The sequence below is a fragment of the Phaeoacremonium minimum genome (genome assembly GCF_000392275.1).
Source record: "Phaeoacremonium minimum UCRPA7 unplaced genomic scaffold PA7_03_scaffold_327, whole genome shotgun sequence".
Taxonomy (NCBI): domain Eukaryota; kingdom Fungi; phylum Ascomycota; class Sordariomycetes; order Togniniales; family Togniniaceae; genus Phaeoacremonium; species Phaeoacremonium minimum.
This window is the reverse complement of record NW_006921231.1, coordinates 69866-90874: the sequence shown is the minus strand read 5'-3', so window position 1 is coordinate 90874 and position 21009 is coordinate 69866. Positions and strand designations below refer to the sequence as shown.

The 21009-nt window shown below is 46.4% G+C and overlaps 4 protein-coding genes across 4 annotated transcripts; 2 read left to right on the top strand and 2 right to left on the bottom strand.

Annotated features, from left to right (window-relative positions):
• Positions 1–7467: 7467 nt before the first annotated feature.
• UCRPA7_4146 (putative general substrate transporter protein) lies at positions 7468–8874 on the bottom strand (the record flags this gene model as incomplete). The annotated part of the gene is made up of 4 exons (XM_007916695.1): positions 7468–7894; positions 7948–8219; positions 8344–8715; positions 8770–8874. 4 exons carry the CDS (start codon positions 8872–8874, stop codon positions 7468–7470), a joined length of 1176 nt encoding a protein of 391 aa, XP_007914886.1.
• Positions 8875–10774: 1900 nt separating this feature from the next.
• Positions 10775–12544, top strand: UCRPA7_4145 (putative family 31 glycosyl alpha-glucosidase protein; the record flags this gene model as incomplete). Its single annotated transcript, XM_007916692.1, has 6 exons — positions 10775–10885; positions 10938–11420; positions 11470–11608; positions 11665–12017; positions 12079–12297; positions 12350–12544. The coding sequence occupies 6 exons, from the start codon at positions 10775–10777 to the stop codon at positions 12542–12544; spliced, it is 1500 nt and encodes a 499-aa protein (XP_007914883.1).
• A 393-nt stretch (positions 12545–12937) lies between these two features.
• On the top strand, positions 12938–13528 carry UCRPA7_4144 (putative glycoside hydrolase family 31 protein; the record flags this gene model as incomplete). The annotated part of the gene is made up of 1 exon (XM_007916696.1): positions 12938–13528. The coding sequence occupies one exon, from the start codon at positions 12938–12940 to the stop codon at positions 13526–13528; it is 591 nt and encodes a 196-aa protein (XP_007914887.1).
• Positions 13529–15827: 2299 nt separating this feature from the next.
• UCRPA7_4143 (putative alkaline serine protease protein) lies at positions 15828–16550 on the bottom strand (the record flags this gene model as incomplete). Its single annotated transcript, XM_007916691.1, has 4 exons — positions 15828–15876; positions 15936–16042; positions 16113–16476; positions 16534–16550. 4 exons carry the CDS (start codon positions 16548–16550, stop codon positions 15828–15830), a joined length of 537 nt encoding a protein of 178 aa, XP_007914882.1.
• Positions 16551–21009: the final 4459 nt, after the last annotated feature.

Sequence of the window (21009 nt, the reverse complement as noted above, 5' to 3'; positions counted from 1 at the left end):
ATCTTGCAGCGTTGGATTGGGTATTTGAACCTACGCCGTAGATTGACTGCATCCAGTTGTACTGGTCGGCGTCCATGCCCAATTCAGTCAAAACATTTCGAGATTCCCCAACCTGTAAAACTTTTACATTAGCCCCATTAGAGGCATCAATCTATAACAATTTTATTAGACATCTGAATCGGCTCAGTGAAGTAAGATCTTACCTGTTTGATGATGAACATGATGCCTAAGAGCCAAAAGAATTTTCGGTCGACTTTCGCCATGATCGCTCTTGAGTCGTTGGCAGAAAAGGTTGACAGGAAGGCCGCCCTCATGTCTTGATTACTTGCGATGTCGGCCTTTGTAGTATCGATGACGGTTGTCTGAAGATGCGGTTTCGGGTTGCTGTCAACATCCACATCGGACAAAGAGGTATGAGAAACATCTTGAGGGGTTACCATACTTAAAATTCAACAGAGCAATATATCCTACCCAAAAAAAATTATGACTTCCAGAAAAGTTCCTCTATGAAGATTGAAGTTTGCTTACGCTTGTTCTATCATATATAGGATCCTTTATTTGAATGCACTCTCACTGACGCAGGATTTGCGCCTAATGTCTTGGCTGTCTCACTGTCCTTGAAAAGTACGATTGTGTGATCATGCCCCCTGTGGCTCTTTTCTTCATTGCGAGCAGTATTGATTTTATCACAGCAACTTATTATGACGAATAGAGCCTTAATCTCTCGGCACGGATAGGCTGAGCCGATTGCTCCATATCAGTAACTCTCTTTGGTAATCCAATCATACTTGACCTATCAATGTATCAAAATTACGGGGATCCTGAATTAGTGTTAGTCGGATATACGACTTTTCATAAGACTCAAGGGTTATTTTACTGATAGATAAGGCGCAAGAGAAGCGAAGACTAATTAGATAGAATGTCGTGATTGAAGCACGTATGACGTTAGCAAATCACGAGCAGGGTTTTCCTCTCGCACCACTACCCCTCATAGGAACACTCTATCTACAAGGCTATAGGCTAATGTTTAGCTACGTCTTAACCCTACGTCTTATTTACTTTGGGTGATATGAGATATGCTTGGCAGGAGTATTAGTCTGTCATACTCTGTATACCGTTCTAACGTTGTGACTGGCTCTACTTCGAGCGGTTACCTCGGCAGCAGTATAAATGTTTCTGCCTTTCCAAATAATATTAGGGTTTCAGAATCTAGGTGGAAACCTACCTAAAAGCTTCGAGTTGAGGTGCCGTTTGTCTCAGGACGACAAGATCTAGGAAATATCTGTCTATTTGTTTGATTGTATTTGACCCAGATCACTCTATCCAATATACTAGAAGATACACAATGAGACATAATACCATTGTATCTCTTCAGTAACCAATATAATACAGTACATTGCCTTCAGACAATAGTCTTCTTTTGCTGCTTAGTAGAGTTTTCTGGCTTGACCAATTTCTACAGTAACAAGTCTCGACCATAAAGATCTTGTTAGTTAAGCCATACAGCACACATCAGCTTCACACTTCACAACACAGAAAGGCTTGTTTAAGTCCATGCCCAGGATCAAATCATATGTCTATACACAGGGCCTTTCAGGAAATATGAGGAAAATCACCACCCTAGGTTGTCTTTCTTGAACCGTGCTGCTTTTTTGCCCACTAACAAGCAACTCGTATGAGTATAAATATTATTCTTTAGCTTGATAGTAGCTATATCAAAAAGCGACTGAGGATATGTCTTAAAGAGCGATGATCTGCTGGCTTAGCTTTCTTGTTTCTAATGAAACATCTCTGTTGAAACCCAGATTGACTGTAACTGTATAAGCATGGAAGGAAACTAAATAAAAGAAAATGGGATAAAATAATCTGGCAATATGCGGTGAAGAGAATGGAAAGACTTCTAGGCTGTAGCCTCTCAAGTTAGAGAGCTGATTTGGTAGCCTACGTGATGCACGATCGCATGGCCTCCAAGAGGCCTCCAAGAGAGAGGTCAAGAGTGACAATTACGATGATCATGATTTTTCTAGAGCTCAAATCTGTTTCAATGGGTCAACTAGGCCCAGGCACCGACGAGGCTCATCATTAAGGCGCCTGCCAAGACCAGCAGGCAAGCATAGACCCGTCTTTTGCCGCAGAGCAAGCGCCAACTCTCATCACTGAGGAAGTCCTCGGACAATAACTCAACAAGGGATGCGAAAGTGAGCAAGCCTGCAGAGACAGCGTTCATGACACCTACTACGATCAACCCGATTTTCGAGTCTGGGCTGTAGAGAGTGTGTGTTGCTAAACCGATAGCCTGGCCCACCGGTGTCCTACAATTTGGGTAGAAAAACATTAGTGAATTTCGCTACAATTCATGGCGGGTCAAGGGCTTATAGGATCCTTTTAATTGGAAAGACGACAACCAAGAAACGGAGAGATATACATACGTGCATCCGTACGCGAGTGCCATGAACCAAGGTTGCGATACGCCATGCGGCCATTTAATAGCAGATATTCGAGATCCAAGAGCGAGACCCTCAAAGGTTTCTATACATTCTTTGTTAGCAATTTTTACTTTGTTCTAGGGACTAGGGGTTTTCAACTGACGATGGAATGCGACGGCGATAAGAAGGATGATGAATTCATTTCCAACAGAGACACTCAACGCCATTCCGATGAAAACACTGTGAAATAAGATGCCGAGCTCTAGCAAGACGCATTGAAGTAATTCTTTGCGATGCCTTTGTTCCGGTGTCAAGTTCTTATTTGAAACTTTATAATCGGCTGTATTTTCAGACTTTCGACCTGGTTCTGGCCGAGAAATCTCGCCATCACGGCGCAGCAGCTCTGTTCCCGCATTGTCGAGCCTACTCAGTTCCTGGCCCATACTAGATGAGTTGCCCCTGAGGGATCCCATATGGTGCATTGGAAGATCATTATTACTTCCCATGCAGCTAAGACTAGGATGTCCGCTTTCGCCCATGTTCTGTTGACTGCCTTGATTTTGCCTTTGAGATGAAACAGCCTGGATAGGGCGAATCTGACGAGCGGGGTGGAACAACATCTCAATGATAATGACGAAGAATATGGCAGCTAGGGCTATCGCCCCCGGCATTGCAGGATAGTCTTTGATCCAAAAGTCGTCGAGACATGAGTCACCCAACGAGATGAAGGCTGTCGGTAGTAAGTGGACAAATGCCGTTGCGATAAGAACGCCAGTGCCGAAATGCCGGACAGCGAAGAAAAAGCGCCCAGATATTCTCAACCCTGGGAACTTCTTTGCTAGAAGAGGGAAAGCGCATGCCAGCGTAGAGACAAACAAGATAATGAATAGAGCGCCGACGTGGAGAGGTAAATCATACATGGTCTTGTTCACGCCGCCAGAAACACAGGTAGATCTCTTGGCCACAGAAACCATAGCGAACTCGACGGCAGGGGCGGAATGATGCTTAACTTCAGACGAGGAAGATGAATCCACAGTGTACAAAGATCTTCCCAGTGAGATAAGTGAAGATACAACTATAACAGAGATTACCCAGGCAGCACAGCCCCAGAGATGCAAATTGCACCAAGAGGGAAGCACGCCGGCAAAAAGGCGGCCATAGCCTTCACCACCATAGACCGTTTTGAGGCAGAGCGAAGGTTCTTTCATAGGGAAAACTCAGTCATGATACGTTCACAGTGAGATTAGAGCAATTACACACCTAACAATCGTCCTGCATCAGCAGTAATAGAACTGCGAGGCTCCGGCCAAGCTTCAATTTCCTCCCGGCATTTCTCATCACCACTAACCGTGAACGAGCACCCGTTGACGCCCTGGGTCCCGTCACCTTGATGACCAGCGCTGTGCTCGCGCAGGTTACAGATGCCGTTGAGGTCTTGACAAGTAGTCTGGTCAGGCGCGAGAGGAGGTGGACTTTGGTTCCATTTCAGATGCTGCAAAGCAGATTCATCAGGTCTAGAGAGGCAAATCATGGTGGCTTGTAATTGTTTTGCTTCTGGGATCAATTCGTTTCATCGGTTGGTGGATTGCTCAAAAGAATGGAAAGACGAGTGCCTGCGGGGCACAGCAATTCGGACACTCAATACTCGGGCTTGGCACAACTTGGCGGCGTAATACCTTCAAACTTAGAATCATGCCAAGACGATAAATCAACGGCGCTTTCTGTGGGGCTTGGTGTGATTGTTCTAGGACCCCTCAATATTGATAATTTAAGTAGTAATGTCATAGCGGTTAACTCATCGATCACCACCTTTCCTGTCCTCAATCTTGATTGAGCCGGTGAGATGCTGGATGGTCTCTTTAATGGACATTACCCTGGAGGGAGTGATCTGACATTGGGGACTGGATTTGGGCGCCGGGCTGCTGGCCGCCGCTGCATAGGCTCTCAGTGGTAACAGCCAACAGAGCTTATTCGCGACGCCATAATAAGCGGATTTCACGCGAGGAACTTATTGAAACTTAGGAATAGACTCATCGACCTAAGCCTTGTTTTATCAGAACAAGATCTTATTAAGATCTTGAAGCCATGAGGCTTTATCTAGTCGTCCAAAGGCGACATGATATGCCCTACTTTCGCTTCAGAGTGTAAATCAAGTCTTCTTCTCGATAACACAGAATTTGTTGCCATCAGGGTCTGCTAGAACGATGTAGTCAGCTCCTTCTGGGTATCGCCAATCCACTTCCAGAGCGCCAAGGGACAACAGGCGATCGATTTCAGCCCTCTGGTCCTCCGCATATAGATCAAGATGATGACGCTGATGACTCTTAGCCTCTGATGAGACTTCTGTTATTGCCATTTGCTGGCCCTGGCCCACATCGTTCTTTGGAACAAGAATTGCCCAGTCCTCCGAAGGCTCACGCAGTGGTCTGTAGTTCAGCGCCGCACACCAGAACTCGACAGCGCGAGGAACATCTCTAACGCCCCAAACGATTGAGCCAATTTTCAACATATCAATTACCCCGGTTGGAAAACGTAATTGGGTACTTTATGAGCCGTCTAGGGAAATTAAGATGAAAGAAGAACAACGTGAGATAGCCTTCGAGTTAAAATTCCGCAACCCCGCCTCATACCCCGTTTGCGGGAGTGGTGAATCAGTAACCTGTTATCAGTCACGTGCAGTCTTTCATAGAACCCTGCCACTTAGTCTGTATCACTATCAAGCTTCTTGGCATGTACATATTGATTTGCTGTAATGTTTGGTTAAAGAACGCGATTGTAATGGTACGTCTTCTTTAAAGAAGAAATCCCCTAACTTTGGCAACAGAGTGTATCGAATAAACTATACTTCCCTTCATGTTGATTGTTTATTATCCAGCGCGATCGGCTACATTCTCGCTGGCAACAGGAGTTTGTGCAGTGGTCAAATGAAATAGAGATATGAGAAATCCAAAGGTAATAACGGAGCGGTATTTTCCCGATTATGGCACCACGTTGCTCCTCAAATGTCGCCTGGAGAAAAATTGGTATAATGCTTGAAGAATCGGCACACAGAAATGGCCGCCAGGCATGTGGAGGAATTTGGTTGCCTATGCTGGCAGAGTGTGGCGGAAATCCCCAGCGCTTTTAATCCGTTCATTTTGAAGAATTGCAAGCGCAGAAGTTCGGATTAACGTGCTAAAGTTTGACTTGTCTTCTTGTTTCGTATCGTATCAAGGATCTTCCGTCAGATATTATCTTGTTCTTGTTATGTGAGTTGTCCATGTTTCGGAACAGGACCTTTGTTGTTCGCGTAAAGGCTTGCGCTAATGAAAGGGTCAAAGATCTTCCTGGAGAACCACCTTGCGACAGGGCGATTACTAAGAGCCTGTCCAATCACAGACAGCCCTCATTATGCTATGACGCAAGGATACGGCCATTCTCGCCAACATGATTGTACGCCCTAATGATGCTTACCTACTCAGGAGAATCGGCTAAACCCCGAGTATCCGAGCTCTGTACGAAGCCTACGAACTTAAATATGTGCTGGCCCGGCCTCGTCTCGAGGTTGGAGGCCAGGATTTTCGGTATCACTTAGAGCTATTAGGCTATCATATTTTGAACATACACCTATATCTTTTTCATTTGATTGGTTATGAGCCACCACGTTCTTCTTATAGGGGGTCACGGTCGAGTCTCCCAGCTCCTAACTCCTTTACTATTGAAACGCTCTTGGAGGGTCACTAGCCTTATCCGCAGTAGTCGACAAGCTCACACAATTGAGAGACTCGCGCACGACCTTCCCGGCAGTCTTAACGTCCTTGTAGCCAGCCTTGATAAGGTCCGGGACGAGGCTAGCGCTAAAGCTATCATCGACGAAGTGAATCCTGACTATATCGTCTTTAGTGCAGGTGCTGGTGGCGGTAGTGCAGATGAGGTTGATATTTGTCTCATTCTTTTTATTGTTTAACTTAGTGACTGATATAACCTGACAAGACCTTCCGCATCGATCGTGACGCGGCAATCTTCTTCATCCACGCCGCAGTCGCAACTCCCTCTGTCACCCGATTTCTTCTTATTTCCTGGCTATCTGCACGCAGCCGTCAGCCCCCCTGGTGGAGCGATGAGGAGTGGAAGCTTTCCGTAGATGCATACAAAGAATTGGGAGAGTATTCTGACGCCAAGCTCGCGGCTGACGAAGAGTTGCACACTGCAGTCGCAAACCGCGGTGCCAGCTTTGCTGGAATTGACTTACGCCCCGGTTGGCTAACTAATGGGCATGCTGGACGTATCGAATTGGGAAGGACAAAGACACAGCAGGGGAAAGTAAGCCGTGAAACAGTAGCCGAGGTGGCGGCGTTGATGCTTGAAACAGATGGTATAAAGAGTGGATGGTATGACCTGCTAGACGGCGAAAATGATGCGAAAGAGGCAATAAGAAGAACAGTTACAGAGGATACAGACGCCTACTATTAATGAGGAAGCCATACTGCTTTTATATAGCGAGTCAACAAAGATTGTAGCTATTGATAGTCCCGGTCAACTTTTTATCCACAAGAAAAAGACTCAACAGCACTAGAAGATAGGCAATAGATCTTAGAAGTTGGCATATATTAAGAGTACGGGGGAAGTCTAATGTACTGTTGTTGAGTCGGAGAAGCATGGTCTTACCCCTGGAAGCAGTCAAAGACTTATTCGCTATTACTTATTTCGTTTTAACTCGCTTCACTTAGCCATTACTACTGCAATAGAATAAAGACTACCCGCTTCATTTTTCAGTACGCTCTCATGCCTGGATGCTTCTTTTTGTGTGGGCTATGTGATATCTTGAGGGGGTTTCGGTCAGCAGCAGAAAGACACCGACTGCTGCCCTGTTTCATTGTACTCCTTGCACCTTCACGACATTGAGTTGGTGGAGGGTGTCTGGAGACCTCATATTTGTCGTACTGTTGAGATGAGTTCTATATGTGTCTCTGGTAGATACACGCAAGTAGGACTAGTGGACCAGGACTCCCCGGAATCAAGTAAGACTTCGAAGGTTTCTTCCAGACATCCTCAGACCCTTCTACGCAGTCTTCTTATCCACATGTACACTGCCCAATTCCATCTCCTGGGCTGGTACAATTGAGCCATCGTTCTCCATCGCTTGATCTTCTATATGCTCTTCATTGGCTAGATTCTTTTGCTGAATAGTGTCCAGATCTGCTGTGATGACCTCATCGCCGAAAATAGCGCCGATCTCTTCCAGTGACTTGCCCTTAGTCTCGGGAAAGAGGAAGAAAACGGTGATGGCTCCGACAGCATTGGTGCAGATGAAGAGAGAGTAGTATTTCCACCCGACATTTGCAAAGGCGATGGGCGAGATTTGGTTGAAGAGAATGTTGATCAATACGTTACAGCAGACGGCGATGGAACTGCCTTTAGCACGGATGGCCATGGTCATAATTTCTGGGACGTAGATGTAGTGGATCGAGTTGTATCCGAGAGAGTAGCTGTGAGAGCTCTGTTAGTTGGCAAAGAATGAACATGAACGGATCGCACGTACATGACCGTGAACAAGAAGATGAAGGCAATGCCAAAGCCCTTGCCGACCTCGTTGTCGGACTTGGTGAAGACCGCAGACATGGCCATTTCCAAGGAAATGTCAATAGTCATGATGATGCCAGTGATCCATAGCGTCTTCTTACGACCCCATTGATCCACGAAGTAGAGGCAGATCACGTTGGCGATTGGCCCACACATACCATAGATGCTTGCCAATAAAGTGACATTATGTCCTGTAATACCCAAACCCTTGTAGAGATCTGTTTGGTAATACTATAATTTCTTGTCAGCCCGTGCTATCAAGAGTTACACTTTGATTGGTGCAGTTTGCAATGTATGTAGACGATAAACTGCTCCATGCAGGAGTATGATCTCATGCGCATAAGGCAACACTTACATTGATGACATTGATACCCGACAGTTGGGTGAAGATCTGAACCAGAATTGCCAGACCAATTCTCTTTCTATAACTCTTCTTCGTCCATAGCTCCTTGATACTTCGGACAACAATTGTGTTCTCGAAATGGATTTGGTCCCGCATTTGTGAGTACTCGGCTTGGAAGAATGACTCGTCGTGGCCTACATTCCCATGGAGCCGCTTCAGAACAGTGTAGGCTTCATCATCACGATCATTCTGAAGCAACCATCGAGGAGAAAATGGGAGCCAGAAAGTACCAATCATGACGATTATTGCTGGCAGGCATTGGAAGGCAAGAGGGAATCGCCATTGGAAATCTCCGGAAGCGAACGAACAACCGTATCCTACCCACTAAACACGTCTGTCAGTGGCTGAAAGAGCCGGCTTTATTGAGAATGAACTCACGTTTGCGACTGCGAAGCCAACACCAACCATCTGTGCGTGCAGTCCGGCAATCATACCACGCTTCGCAGGAGGTGCAATTTCGGAATTATAAATCGGGATCGTCATATCTTTGAAACTTGTCAGCAAAACATCTTTGGTATGGATGAGTTGCAGGACACGGAGAACACACTCATGATTCCGACCGAGAAGCCTCCAATGATACGACCTGCAATAAGCATTCCAACATTGACGGATGCGGCTTGGATAATTCCTGCGATCAAGGCGAATATGGAAGCAAATTGGATGGTTCTTTTCCGACCTACGAGACATTACAATCAGCTTACAATTCGGTCATAGCACCATGAAGTTAGAGCTCACCCCAGTAATCGGCAGACCATCCTGCAAAAAGAACTCCAAAGAATGATCCGCCGGCAAAGACACTTACAACGGCGCCTTTAATGGCTGGATCAAAGGGTGCGAAGTAGGCTAGAAAGCTTTTTTGAGAGATGGTTGTTGAAACGATACCCGAATCAATGCCATAGAGTAGGGATCCAACTGCAGCAAACAAACTACATCCCCAAGTGTACAAGCTGGCTGATTGCTTTGATTTTGCCATTTTGATGACTTATCGATATGTGGAGGTGTTGAATTATTTGCATCGATATCTGGGGAGAACTGTTGAAGATATATAAACGCATGATATTGGGGGATACGGCCCCGCAAAATATCCTCACTGCCCCAGCATACTGGGGCACTGAACTGGGGGGATTTAGCCGGTTTATTTAACCAGGAGTACACGAAGAAAAGACGAGCTAACCTGGCGACTATACCCACAGCTGAGACGAAGACTAATGCGAGCAGCATGAGTCGGCTCACCACGCATTACTACTCTGGTGACTCGTCTTGTGACAACAACTAGGATCCCCAAATATACTAAGAGTACAATAATGGCAACTTCAAATTCAACACTTGAAATTCACAAAGAAGACGATGCTAGGAAACTCTTGGATAGCAGGTACCCAGGTTTCTGGAGCGGTCTAGGTGACAAGACGGTCCCGCATCGGAGTATTTGCGAAGGCTCACTAATCCAAATTCCATAGCGCACGCCACAGTCTATTTGGGCATTGAGGTCAAGCTCTAAACTACTAGCACAGGTCTCAATCAGTTCCGATGACCGTAGGAGATGGTTCAGCCAGGGAAGAGACGCGCCAGCTTCGGATGTGGTACCAACGTCCGAGGTTCCGAACGACATGTCCCGACCAGTCGGTACGGTGTGTCTCGCTACCATTGTTTTGGGCAACGATTAGGACAAAAATAGTTAAGTGTCAGCACTCGAAAAAAGCCCGATATAAAACCACCCATCATAAGAGAGATGTTTAAGAATATAGCTTTCGTGTGGCCCCGAGCAATGCGCGGAGGGCTCTGCCTTGGGCCAGTGCACTGCTGTCAATTTCGCCGCAATCCACAGATAGCATTGGTAAACACCAGCAATGCGGTTTTACAACATTTCAGCGTGGGAACTTTTGGGTGACAGGGGCGTCAACGTCCACACCAAAGCTTTGGTCAACTAAACTCCGCCGGTCGGACTTTCTCTAGCGCCGGTTAATATTGCCGGTTAAATCTACATTTCCTAATACGCGCTTAGTGCATCCTATCATTCGTCTTTCCATAATTCTTGGCATGCTCGCCTGCCGATTACGCAATGTCAGGGTGTGAATCGTGTTCCGACGTTGTTATCCCCGTGTTAACCCCCACCCGCCTATGAGGCTCTATGGCACCCTGTGGGGGTCTATAAGCCCCTCTAGGGTCTTGTGAGCACCAGCAAGCCAACGTATCCGCTTGTTAAATAATTACTGGGTCCGAGCCTCGAAATCGTTCGTTGGCGGTTAAATTGGCTGGTTAAATGTAGCCTTGGCACATTTGGAAAATGGTAGCATGATAAAGGCTTGAGGATGTCGAGTACAGTCTGACCGATAGAGACCTCTAAGACCCTTCCTTTTTCGCATTCTAGTTCGATCCCTTCATCATGGTGAAGTTCTCCCATGGGTGTTGGCACCCAGCGCAGGATACAATCATTGATTGGGCGGTGGAGACGGTGAAGGCTGAAGCACGTGTGGACTCGTTACACTTTGTTACCGTAAGTAGAGTATAGCGTGCCCAGTGAACGTACTATAATGACATGAACGCAGGCAGCTAAACCCATCATTCATCGGGGCGATATCTTGAACAATCCAACCTTAACTCATAAGATAAGCTCTCCTATTGATGATGTGCTTCTCGTCTCGTCAACGCACTGGAAGGCTCAGAAGAGCATCACCAGCGGGCCTCACTTTGAGCTCTTCCCGGATGGAGAAGTTAAGCACATAGAGAAGGTTTCTACTGTTAAAGACGTCTCCAGCCTATCCTTCAAGGTGGGACAAGTAAGTGCAACAGTCAGCACAGAGCCGAGAGCGTTCAACATAGATTTTCATGCCGGAAAGAAGCTATTGACCCAACTCGGTTGGCGATCCATTGGCTACGTTAAAGAAGGCACGACGGCTCTTCATCCAAAAGCCAACTATACAGATCCCAACAAGGGCAAAAGATGGATGACTTACCAGCTCAAACTTGCGGTTGGTGATAAGGTTTTCGGACTTGGGGAGCGTTTTGGTCCTTTCCAAAAGAACGGGCAGGTTGGTATTTATTTAATGTCCCCAGGGCTTTCGCTGATCGCTATTTCAGACTGTCGAAATGTGGAATGATGACGGCGGAACCGGATCCGAGTTGACTTATAAGAACATCCCATTCTTCTTGACTTCGGCAGGATATGGTATCTTCATTCCAAGTCCCTCCTTCATCTCTTTCGAGATTCAGTCTGAGAGTAAGAGTGTCATGATAAATGGTACGCGTGTTACTTACATACTAACACCTCACCAGGAACAACCAGGATCAACATTGCCATTCCGGGTGAGAGTCTTTCAATGTATCTCATCTACGGTGCCACACCAAAAGACATCATCCAAAAGTACGCCCTCATCACCGGACGCCCTGCACTACCTCCGCCATGGACCTTCGGACTTTGGCTTAGTACAAGTTTTACAACCAACTACGACGAGAACACAGTCAACAGTTTCCTGGATGGCATGGCTGAGAGAGATATTCCAACCAGTGTTTTCCATTTCGACTGCTTCTGGATGAGAGGTTTTGAATGGTGTGATTACGAATTTGATAAGGAAATGTTCCCGGATGCTAAAGGCCAGCTTGCGAGAATCAAGGCAAGAGGTAATCATGTAAGATCAGAACTTCATGTTGATCTTGAATTTCAAATGCTGACTCATTCTGCGCCTCCAGATTTGCTGTTGGATCAACCCATATATCGCACAGGAGAGTAAAATATTCGACGAAGGCGTTAAAGGTGGTTACTTCATCAAGCGGAAAGACGGCAGTGTGTGGCAATATGACTTTTGGCAAGCTGGAATGGCATTTGTAGACTTCACCAATCCAGCAGCGTGCAAATGGTATCAGGGAAAGCTTAAGGCTCTTATCGACCTGGGAGTTGATTCATTCAAGGTAAGTAAACAAGCCAACCGTTTAAATACAAACCCTGATAAAAGCGCACCAGACGGACTTCGGTGAACGTATACCAACAGGAGATGCTGTTTACTTCGATGGTTCAGATCCAGAAAAGATGCACAATTTCTATCCGTATCTTTATAATAAGGTTACCTTCGAAGTTCTGGAGAATACTCTCGGCAAAGGCAACGCTGCGGTATTTGCTCGATCAGCAACTGCCGGTGTTCAACAGTTCCCGGTATGAATCACTCTTTTTCATAAGTGACATGATTCTTGGACGATAGCTGATAAATCTGCGAAGGTTCATTGGGGTGGAGATCCATTTTCCACATTTGAAGCCATGGCTGAAACTCTTCGCGGAGGTCTTAGCCTTGGCCTGTGCGGTTTCGGCTACTGGGCTCATGACATTGGTGGCTTTGAGGGAAATCCAGACCCTGCACTTTACAAACGCTGGATCGCCTTTGGTCTTCTCTCATCGCACTCTCGTCTCCACGGCAGCGGCAGCTTCCGAGTTCCTTGGCTCATAGATTCTACCGGGGAAGCGGACAAAATTCTCAAGAAATTTGTGAATTTCAAACACACCCTGCTCCCGTATCTCTATTCGATGGCTATCAAGTCCCACAAAACTGGTCTTCCAATGCTACGTGCCACATTCTTGGAATTCCCAGAAGACCGCACGGCGTGGCATGTCGATACTCAATATCTGCTAGGCGATAGCCTGCTTGTTGCGCCCATCTTCAATGGCGAAGGCGATGTAGAGTACTATGTTCCCAAAGGCAGATGGTATGGTCTACTTGATGGCAGGATTCGCGAAGGTCCAGGCTATATATCTGAGAATCACGGATTCGATTCTATTCCGGTGCTTCTCCGACCTGGGTCCGCAGTCGTTATCGGTGCTGAAGCCAGCAAAGCTGTTTATGATTGGGCACAGAACTTTGAGCTGCTCATCAACCCTACAGATGATATGAGCAAGGAAATTCTGGTTCCGAACAGCGAGAAGCCGGGAGACATTGCCTTGGCGCTTACCGTTGTGGCAAGTAAAACAGGCGTTATAGTCACGGTCACACAGGGGAGCGTTAAGTCAGACTGGAAGATTGCGGTTGCTGGTAAGAAGCTGAAGGAAGGTTTAGTTGATGGAAGCAAGAGAGTAGAAGCTTCACTAGTAAGAGCTAAAGCTAGTATAGCGGTTGCTGCTGGGGCTAAGAAGGCAGAGTTGACGTACGCGTAGAAAAAAAACCTAAATGGAAAATAGAAGGGTGTTTACTCGTAGACTAGGATCAATTAAAAATCAACACGAGTTTGTTGAGAAGGCCGGTTTTTCATCCACAAGGTAAAATTCAAACCTGCTCTAGCCCCAAAGGTTGACACCTAGCGATATCGGACTCTTTGTGCTAATTAAAGAAATTGTAGATTATCAATATTCAGTCCCCTCAGCCTGCCGATTCACTCATGCATGCTCTTACTAAGGAAGAAGAGTCCGGCACAAGGTTTTAGGATACCACACGGATCGCCATTTGAGATTTTCAAAACTTGTGAACGTCTGTGAAAGGTTATTAGGGGAGACGTGAAATTCACGAAAATCCCGATTTAGGAATTGCATGAGCAGGAAAATCTTTAAAGATCCTCGAGGCGCTACTTCCATTTCGAACTTTAGCTTACCTCAGTTATTATTATCACAGAACCGCCTCAACTGGAGTGGGAAATGACGTATTTTGAGCAGTGAGTGTGTGAGAACCTTGATACACACTAATTAAAAAGCTGTTTGGGAACCTCTATGGATAGAGTTGAAATACCAATCGCTTCATCCACGGGATGTTGAAACAGGGTGGCAGGTAGGTAGGTCAATTCGTAATAATACAAGTCTGAGTTCTACTACTACAGTCTGAGGAGCCCTCCAAGCCTTATTCATATAGGACAGGACCCCAGTCCCCCCAACTCAATGTGAAACAAGATTATCGAAACTTGAAATATTAACCCCAGCCTCCCGAGTTTGGTCGCATGGAGCTTCTGATCTAGCACTCTCTCACACTTGATTCTAACATTACTCTGGGTTGTCAATGGAGAGATTGCAGAACATCATCCTGGCTTTGGCTATTTCAATGAAATTCCGGGGATGACACACGATATTGAGATACAACCTCCTCAAGGCTAAAAGGACTAACAAGATGATAACTAGCCCTCAGAATGATACAATACGACTCAATAACCTTCGGTCAGGACAGGCTAGGGAAAGACACACTACTGCTCCCTATACGGTACTCCATGAGACTTCATCCCGCAGATTCGTCAACATTGCGTCCAAAAACAAATTCCAGTATTACTAAAGCCCACATGATCTCAATGGTCATGCCACTTGTGGTACGTATGCCTAATAATCCATTCACCAATCGCTAGAACGAACATAGCATACGATTATCGAGATCAAGTCCTTGGCCTCGGATATTGACCCGATTAAAAGGCCGGTGTAGGATTCGTAGGACTTTATGCCACAGGTTCATAGCCGGCGCCACTTTTGTGGCCGGCACGGTCAGAGAACAACCAGTAAATAACCATGCCGACAATAGGGAAAAGGAATACGACAAGGCACCATAGAAGTTTCGATACGGGGGTGCGGTTGGATTTTAAAACCTCGACTAAAGGTAGAGTCACGGTTAACAGTGGACGACAAAGTAACCCAACAGGTCTGCAGGTCTAAAGAAAGGGCCACCCTAGTTCACTTACTGAAGACAATAATATCGAGAATCAAGACGACCAGTCCTATGATGCCGCCTCCTGTGCCATATTGCCATGAGTTTCCGTGCCCGGTGGCTGCTAGCTCGTCGCCGACCGGAGCGCCGATAGCCAGAGACGCCAGGCAAAGCTGGAAGATGAGAGCGGTCAAAGATGCAATTTGGATCATGGCGGCGGTGTAATAAGTATGATTTCTAATGATATGTGTGGAAATGTGTGTGCAAAGGGCAGTGTAATAAAGAGAAGGGAAAACCAAGAATGCGATGCTGTTGCCTAGAGTTATTCTAGTGGGATGAGGGGTCATATCACGACAAAGTGGTGACGTCAGTCAGCACTGACGTACCTACACTAACACTAGAGTTGCCGCTCATTCGTGGATCTCGACAGTCGTAGAAGAGCTACCTAGCTTGGCGGAATGAAGCAAAAAATGGCTTGTGCATGCAAAGAATTGAAGTCTTTGCAAACACGGGGTTTTACAAATCGGACCTAAATGTTTTTCTATCCATATCTGCACCCTTAGTTGACCTGGCTGCTTGATATACCCGAATAGAGGAAACCCAACTCGATCGATAGCGTTCCAAGCTTGTATAGGCCAATGATTATTTCAGATTGTTTTGCTCGAATGCATGATGTCACCCACTATGGACTCTTCTGGTCTGGTTTATTCAATGAACAACTCAACCTCATAATTCTTGCGTTCAAACGATCTAGACTCTGAAGTTCCGAACACCTGACGTAACCTTTTTTCTTTTTCGCTTCTATTCATCTCAAGCGGTTGGTATTCTGTCACATATTGACTAGGGTAGTCCCATGAACAAGTTCAATAATTTTGGGTAATTAGGTGAACTATTCATTGATTAGCACTATGGGTAGATACAATCGTTGGTTACACAGACAAAACTGACCCAAGACCTGTAACGGGATCCCACCCTGGAGCCGCCAAGAAACCCGTCGAGCCGCAAGCGGGATTTGAGCCCACGGTGATGTCGTTGAGGACTTGAGGATTGGCATACTGCAGAATCATAAGTCAGCATCTCATACTCGAACTGGCTTGAGACTGGAAGTGGAATCATTGCTCATACCAAAGTGGGATTGATGAAGCCAACGGTGCTCTTGTTGGCCGCAAGTCTCTCCTCGTTGATACGTGTAATAATAGCGGCCCATACAGGAGCCGCTAACGATGTCCCGCCAACTAGGTAAAGCTCCTCGTCATAGGCTGTAACAAAGCGGTCGCCGATGGCCGATACGTCAGGGTATGCACGCCCATTGAGGTTGAATACTCCGCTTGTGATATCGGAGAAATTGGTGAAGTTACTGTAGCCAGTGAAGCCAAGTGTGACGTTGCTGAGGTATGCTTGGACTGCACCCACTTGATAATCAGCCGTTGGGAAAACATTGGAAAAGCCGCCGCCGGAAGCGAAACTGGTTGTTGCCACCTCGTTCAATCTGCATGAGGGAGTGTCATAGTCGTCGAACTCTGTAGAGCCAACGGCCAAAACATACGGGCAGCTCGCGTCCATTTGAGGGTAGAATATTTGACCTTCAGCTCCTGGACAGCCCGAATACCCGCCGACCCCATAGTCACCAGAGGAGATGACAACAGTGACACCTTGAAGCCCGAGTTTCATGATCTCGCTGCATTGCCGCTCAAGGTAATAGGCAGGGAGGTCTTCCTCACCACCGCCATAGGATATAGAAATGACATTGGTTGGTTCGTAAACGCCACACATAAGTTGGCCGCCATAGCCGTAAGGGTCTGGATATGAAGGGTCTCGACACTCTGCCTCGGTGCAGTCACCAGTTTCACCATAAGCTAAGTAGGTGCAATATGAACCGTCGAGCGCATCATAGAAAGCTTTCAGTGTTCACAGTTAGTCGTTTTGTCGGGTTTCAGTGAAGTGTCCCATTGCTCAAAGTATTGAGCACTAAGGGCAACAAGCAGTATACAGGGGCAAATGTAATATACTTACTGTTCCAGAAACCACTGTACTCGCTTGACTGTGTCTGACTAATCTCGTAGTATTCATCATCAGTCTGGAAAAGGATTGCTTGCTGGGGATAGATGAGTGGCATTGCAGCTTCAAAATCTAAAGCAGACTCAATTCCAATTTCGGTAGTTTGCACCGCAAAACCGATTGCACCGTCAATCAATTTCTCAATAGGATATGTTCCCTGGGGGATATCACTATGCCGACACAAGTCAAACGTCGCTCGTATCAAGAGAAATGATAAAGCAAACACTTTACTTACGGGTATAAAACATTCCAATAATGATCCAAATCCTTAGTCCACACATGATCATTCAAACTCTCGAATACTCCAAGTTCATTGCCTGGGAATGCAGTAGAACCCTTTGGGATGCGGTATTGATCTATGTGGTATGAGCTTCGAAAACCATAATAAACCCAGAAAATGAATGAACTAACTGCGGATGCAAACTTGGCTCACATAAGTGCCACACACGCTACTATTAAATGGTGAAGTGTCCGAAGCTGCGGAATGTTTTACAGCATCTGGTATTGGAGTTAAGCCAGTGTTAGCAGCTACGATGCCACGGCTAGTGACTTGCTTCGGTTGATCGCGGCGCTTTAGATTGGCAACCTTCTGGGGATCACGACGCAGGCGTATCCCGGGAGTTATGTAGTCCACATGCTCCGTGATATGCGCGGGTATGTGATACTTGTCAGAAGCAATGCCTGTTGAGCCCGTCTGAGAATGTTCATAGATGAAAAAGTCCGTGTAAAAAATATCCTCAACCTCGGATGTTTTAGCATCAAATTGAATCCACTAGGTATTATCAGCAACGAATGAATGTATCTGGAAAACCTGTAGGAGTTGGACGGTAGGAAATGAGCGATTTGCTGACGTACTTGTTTGTTAATAGATAGGGAGATCCGATCTGCGACTATTCCGGTCTCCGTTAACCAGTCCATGATAAGATCAATACGGGACTGTTCCGGGGCGAAGAAGTCTATAACCTCTTCAGCAGTCATGTGCTTGCCATAGTACGGGGAGTGAGGGTTGGAGCTTTCCGTCTTGATTAGCTGACACCTAAGCACGCAGTTATAGCAGTCAAAATTTAGTCAAAATCCTTACATATCCATCAACTTCTCGTGACCATCAGCGAGATTGAGCTGCTTGAGACCAATTCTCATGGGCAGCAGCGCGTCAGCAGGAACCTTCTCTCTCCTCTCCCACAGAGAAGCCCAGTGGTCAGGTTGTCTCTCATGGATGACATAGGAGCGAGGCGCAATACGCTTAATCAAAATGTCGCCAGCAGCTTGTTGTGCACGCACTCCAATGGCCATATGCCCAACAGCCAGAGCGCCCACGACGAAGAGGGTTAACATGATGCCTCTGGTAAAGGTAAATATCTCTTGAAGCCTCTGTTTCCCGAGCTAAAACCCTAAATATATGGATCTATGGGCGGAAATGACAAATGACCTGGTTGGCAGCTGTTAATTTCACCACTATGTTGGTGGAAGCAGCCATGGCAGTATATAGCAGACCGTGGGCGAATGGAGTCGTACTCATAAGGTGCAACATGATCCGGCTTTACAAATTTGGCAGGACAGTTTAAGAGTAGTCTTTTACACTATCAAGTCTAGCACGCACTTTGTCAGTAATAGGCAGGCGACATCTAGTGTCTTTCTAAATTGTTGACATTCCTTATCAGTTGCGTGATTAACAACCTTGCGCAGTCGCATTGCACCTATGGATAACCTCGACGGCCCACTGTGGGACAGACAACGTCTCGACTACGGGCCAGACACAGGTAACCTGGTGCTCTATTTTTATCACTCGACCCCTTGTTTGCTGTCTAGAGGTCAAGACACGGTTTTTATTCGCTGCCTTTACCTGTCGAGCAAGTGACTCCCCCTATTCGCCCTCTTTGGAGCAGCCGATTCATCGACTCTCGGAGCACGTGTGAAGTCGCGCTACTCGGAGGAGTCCTGACACCTCAACTCATAGGGTAAAGTTAGGTAGCTAGGTTACAGGGTCTATAGTATATGAGTCTCGGGCTTTTCAATAATAACACCGGAAACGGCTTCGATATTTGTTGGTCACTACTTGTTGCCAAGCATCGATGGTACCCCAGACCCAGCGCCCTGGATTTATTTATTGAGAGATGACCCATAATGGCGGTAACGGCAGGGGTCTGGTTGCCTCGGATATTACGGCAGCGGTGAGCTTGTCAGAGATAAGACTTACACCGGCCCACGAACGGGGATCCGTGCCGTGTAATCAATCACTCTACTACGCTAGCATCAACGCGGTCAGGCAACTAACGATACTATCACTGTACCTTGTCAAATAAATCACCCGATAGGATAGGGGTCAATGGAGCTCCAGAAGATCTGAGAAAACACCATAGGTTAAGACCCATGGCATGATCTAGCCCAAATCCTCCGAGGCACAGCTCGAACTCACTAAATCGCGGGGTCTGCAATACAGCTTCCTCTTCAAGCTTGGCAAACCCTTTCGAAATCTAGAATGGCCAAAATTACTCAGACTCGTCCGCAATTGCACCGAGAAGTCGATTCGAAGCAGCCGTGTGTTACTGGTCAAAGTGTCTTCGTCGGTTAGCTACAGCTTTGACGCACTGCATCTATTCACGAGTCATCCTCGCCGAAACATATCTATACTAAGGTCTTCGTCAACCGAGAAGAGGAGGCATCATGGTCGTCGCTAGTATAGCAACAAGTAGGCCATTTGTCTGGGCTTGCGTTTAACTGCATACAGACGCGTGACGATCTGAAGAGACTGCTATTTATTACCCTTACCCAATTTTGCCTGGTTTCCACGTGCAGAATCGGGGCGATCACCGTTGCTTAGACCTCGACCTATTTATAGAAATGGAGGCTAGAGCATAAAGGTGTCAAAAGCTTAGCTTGACAGCTCCGATTCGGAGAAATTACGATCGGCCTGCGAACATTGTCCTCTCGTCGCACCAAGAAGGCTATGATGTTACCGACTGACGTGCTGAGTGCCTTATCTCATCAGGTCGCCGGACTAAGCTACATCTAGAGTCTTTTCATTTTAACCTGCGCTATGCGTCGCATTTGGCTAGATTGCAAAACGTGTAATTGATGATTCAATTCCAAAGCCGATAGGCGAACATTCCTCTACAAAGTACAGAGACCCACGAATGGAACCTTATTGTCCGCTAATTAACTTCCAATTTCACCTTCCCCAAAAGCATTGGCGTTCGCAGAATAGGACAATGAAATACAACAGCGGCGATTGAGCCTTGCTATACATTCTAGTCTATTGACGACCTAAATATGTTTAACAATTTAAACAGGAAAAGCGGTACGCGTGTGCATTACAGACCCTTTGGATGCCCTAGATTGCGAAGTACTTGATTGCTTCGTACTATTGGCTGATTCTTGACCGACATGATGGGGTGTAAAGATAACACCGCAAGGGTTAACTTGTTGCTATCTCGTTGCTTTCATCGTCATTTTTTCACACTACAAGGCATTACAAGGTACTACAAAGCGCAAAGCAGCACTCCTTTAATCAAGCCCAAACAGGCAGGTCAGTTCTAAAATAGCTGGAAATGACTTCAGAACGGCAGGAAGAGTTGAGTAGGCAGTTGGAAGAAACGCCCGTCTGTTGAATGTCCGATTGATGCCGAGACTCCGCATTTACCGTTGCATCTCATGGAACTTCTTCGAGCAAAGTTCCACCTTTCTAGCCAAATCTACTTCAGCTCATTCACAGTAGTCATATAACAACACGCGCCTCCCATTGTCAGCATTGATTACTGCCAAGGCCAATAACAGAGCACTTCACTCCCATTATTTCACAACCACTGCATCTTCACCTCAATCGACAATATGCTTGCCACATTTCTGGTTCCACTGTTGTCTATCACTAATTCAGTTCTGGCGGCGCAGACTAGCACCATCAAAGGGTCTCTCGTGGATATCAGTATAACCAACGAGACCGTTATTCCCAAAAGATTCATTATTG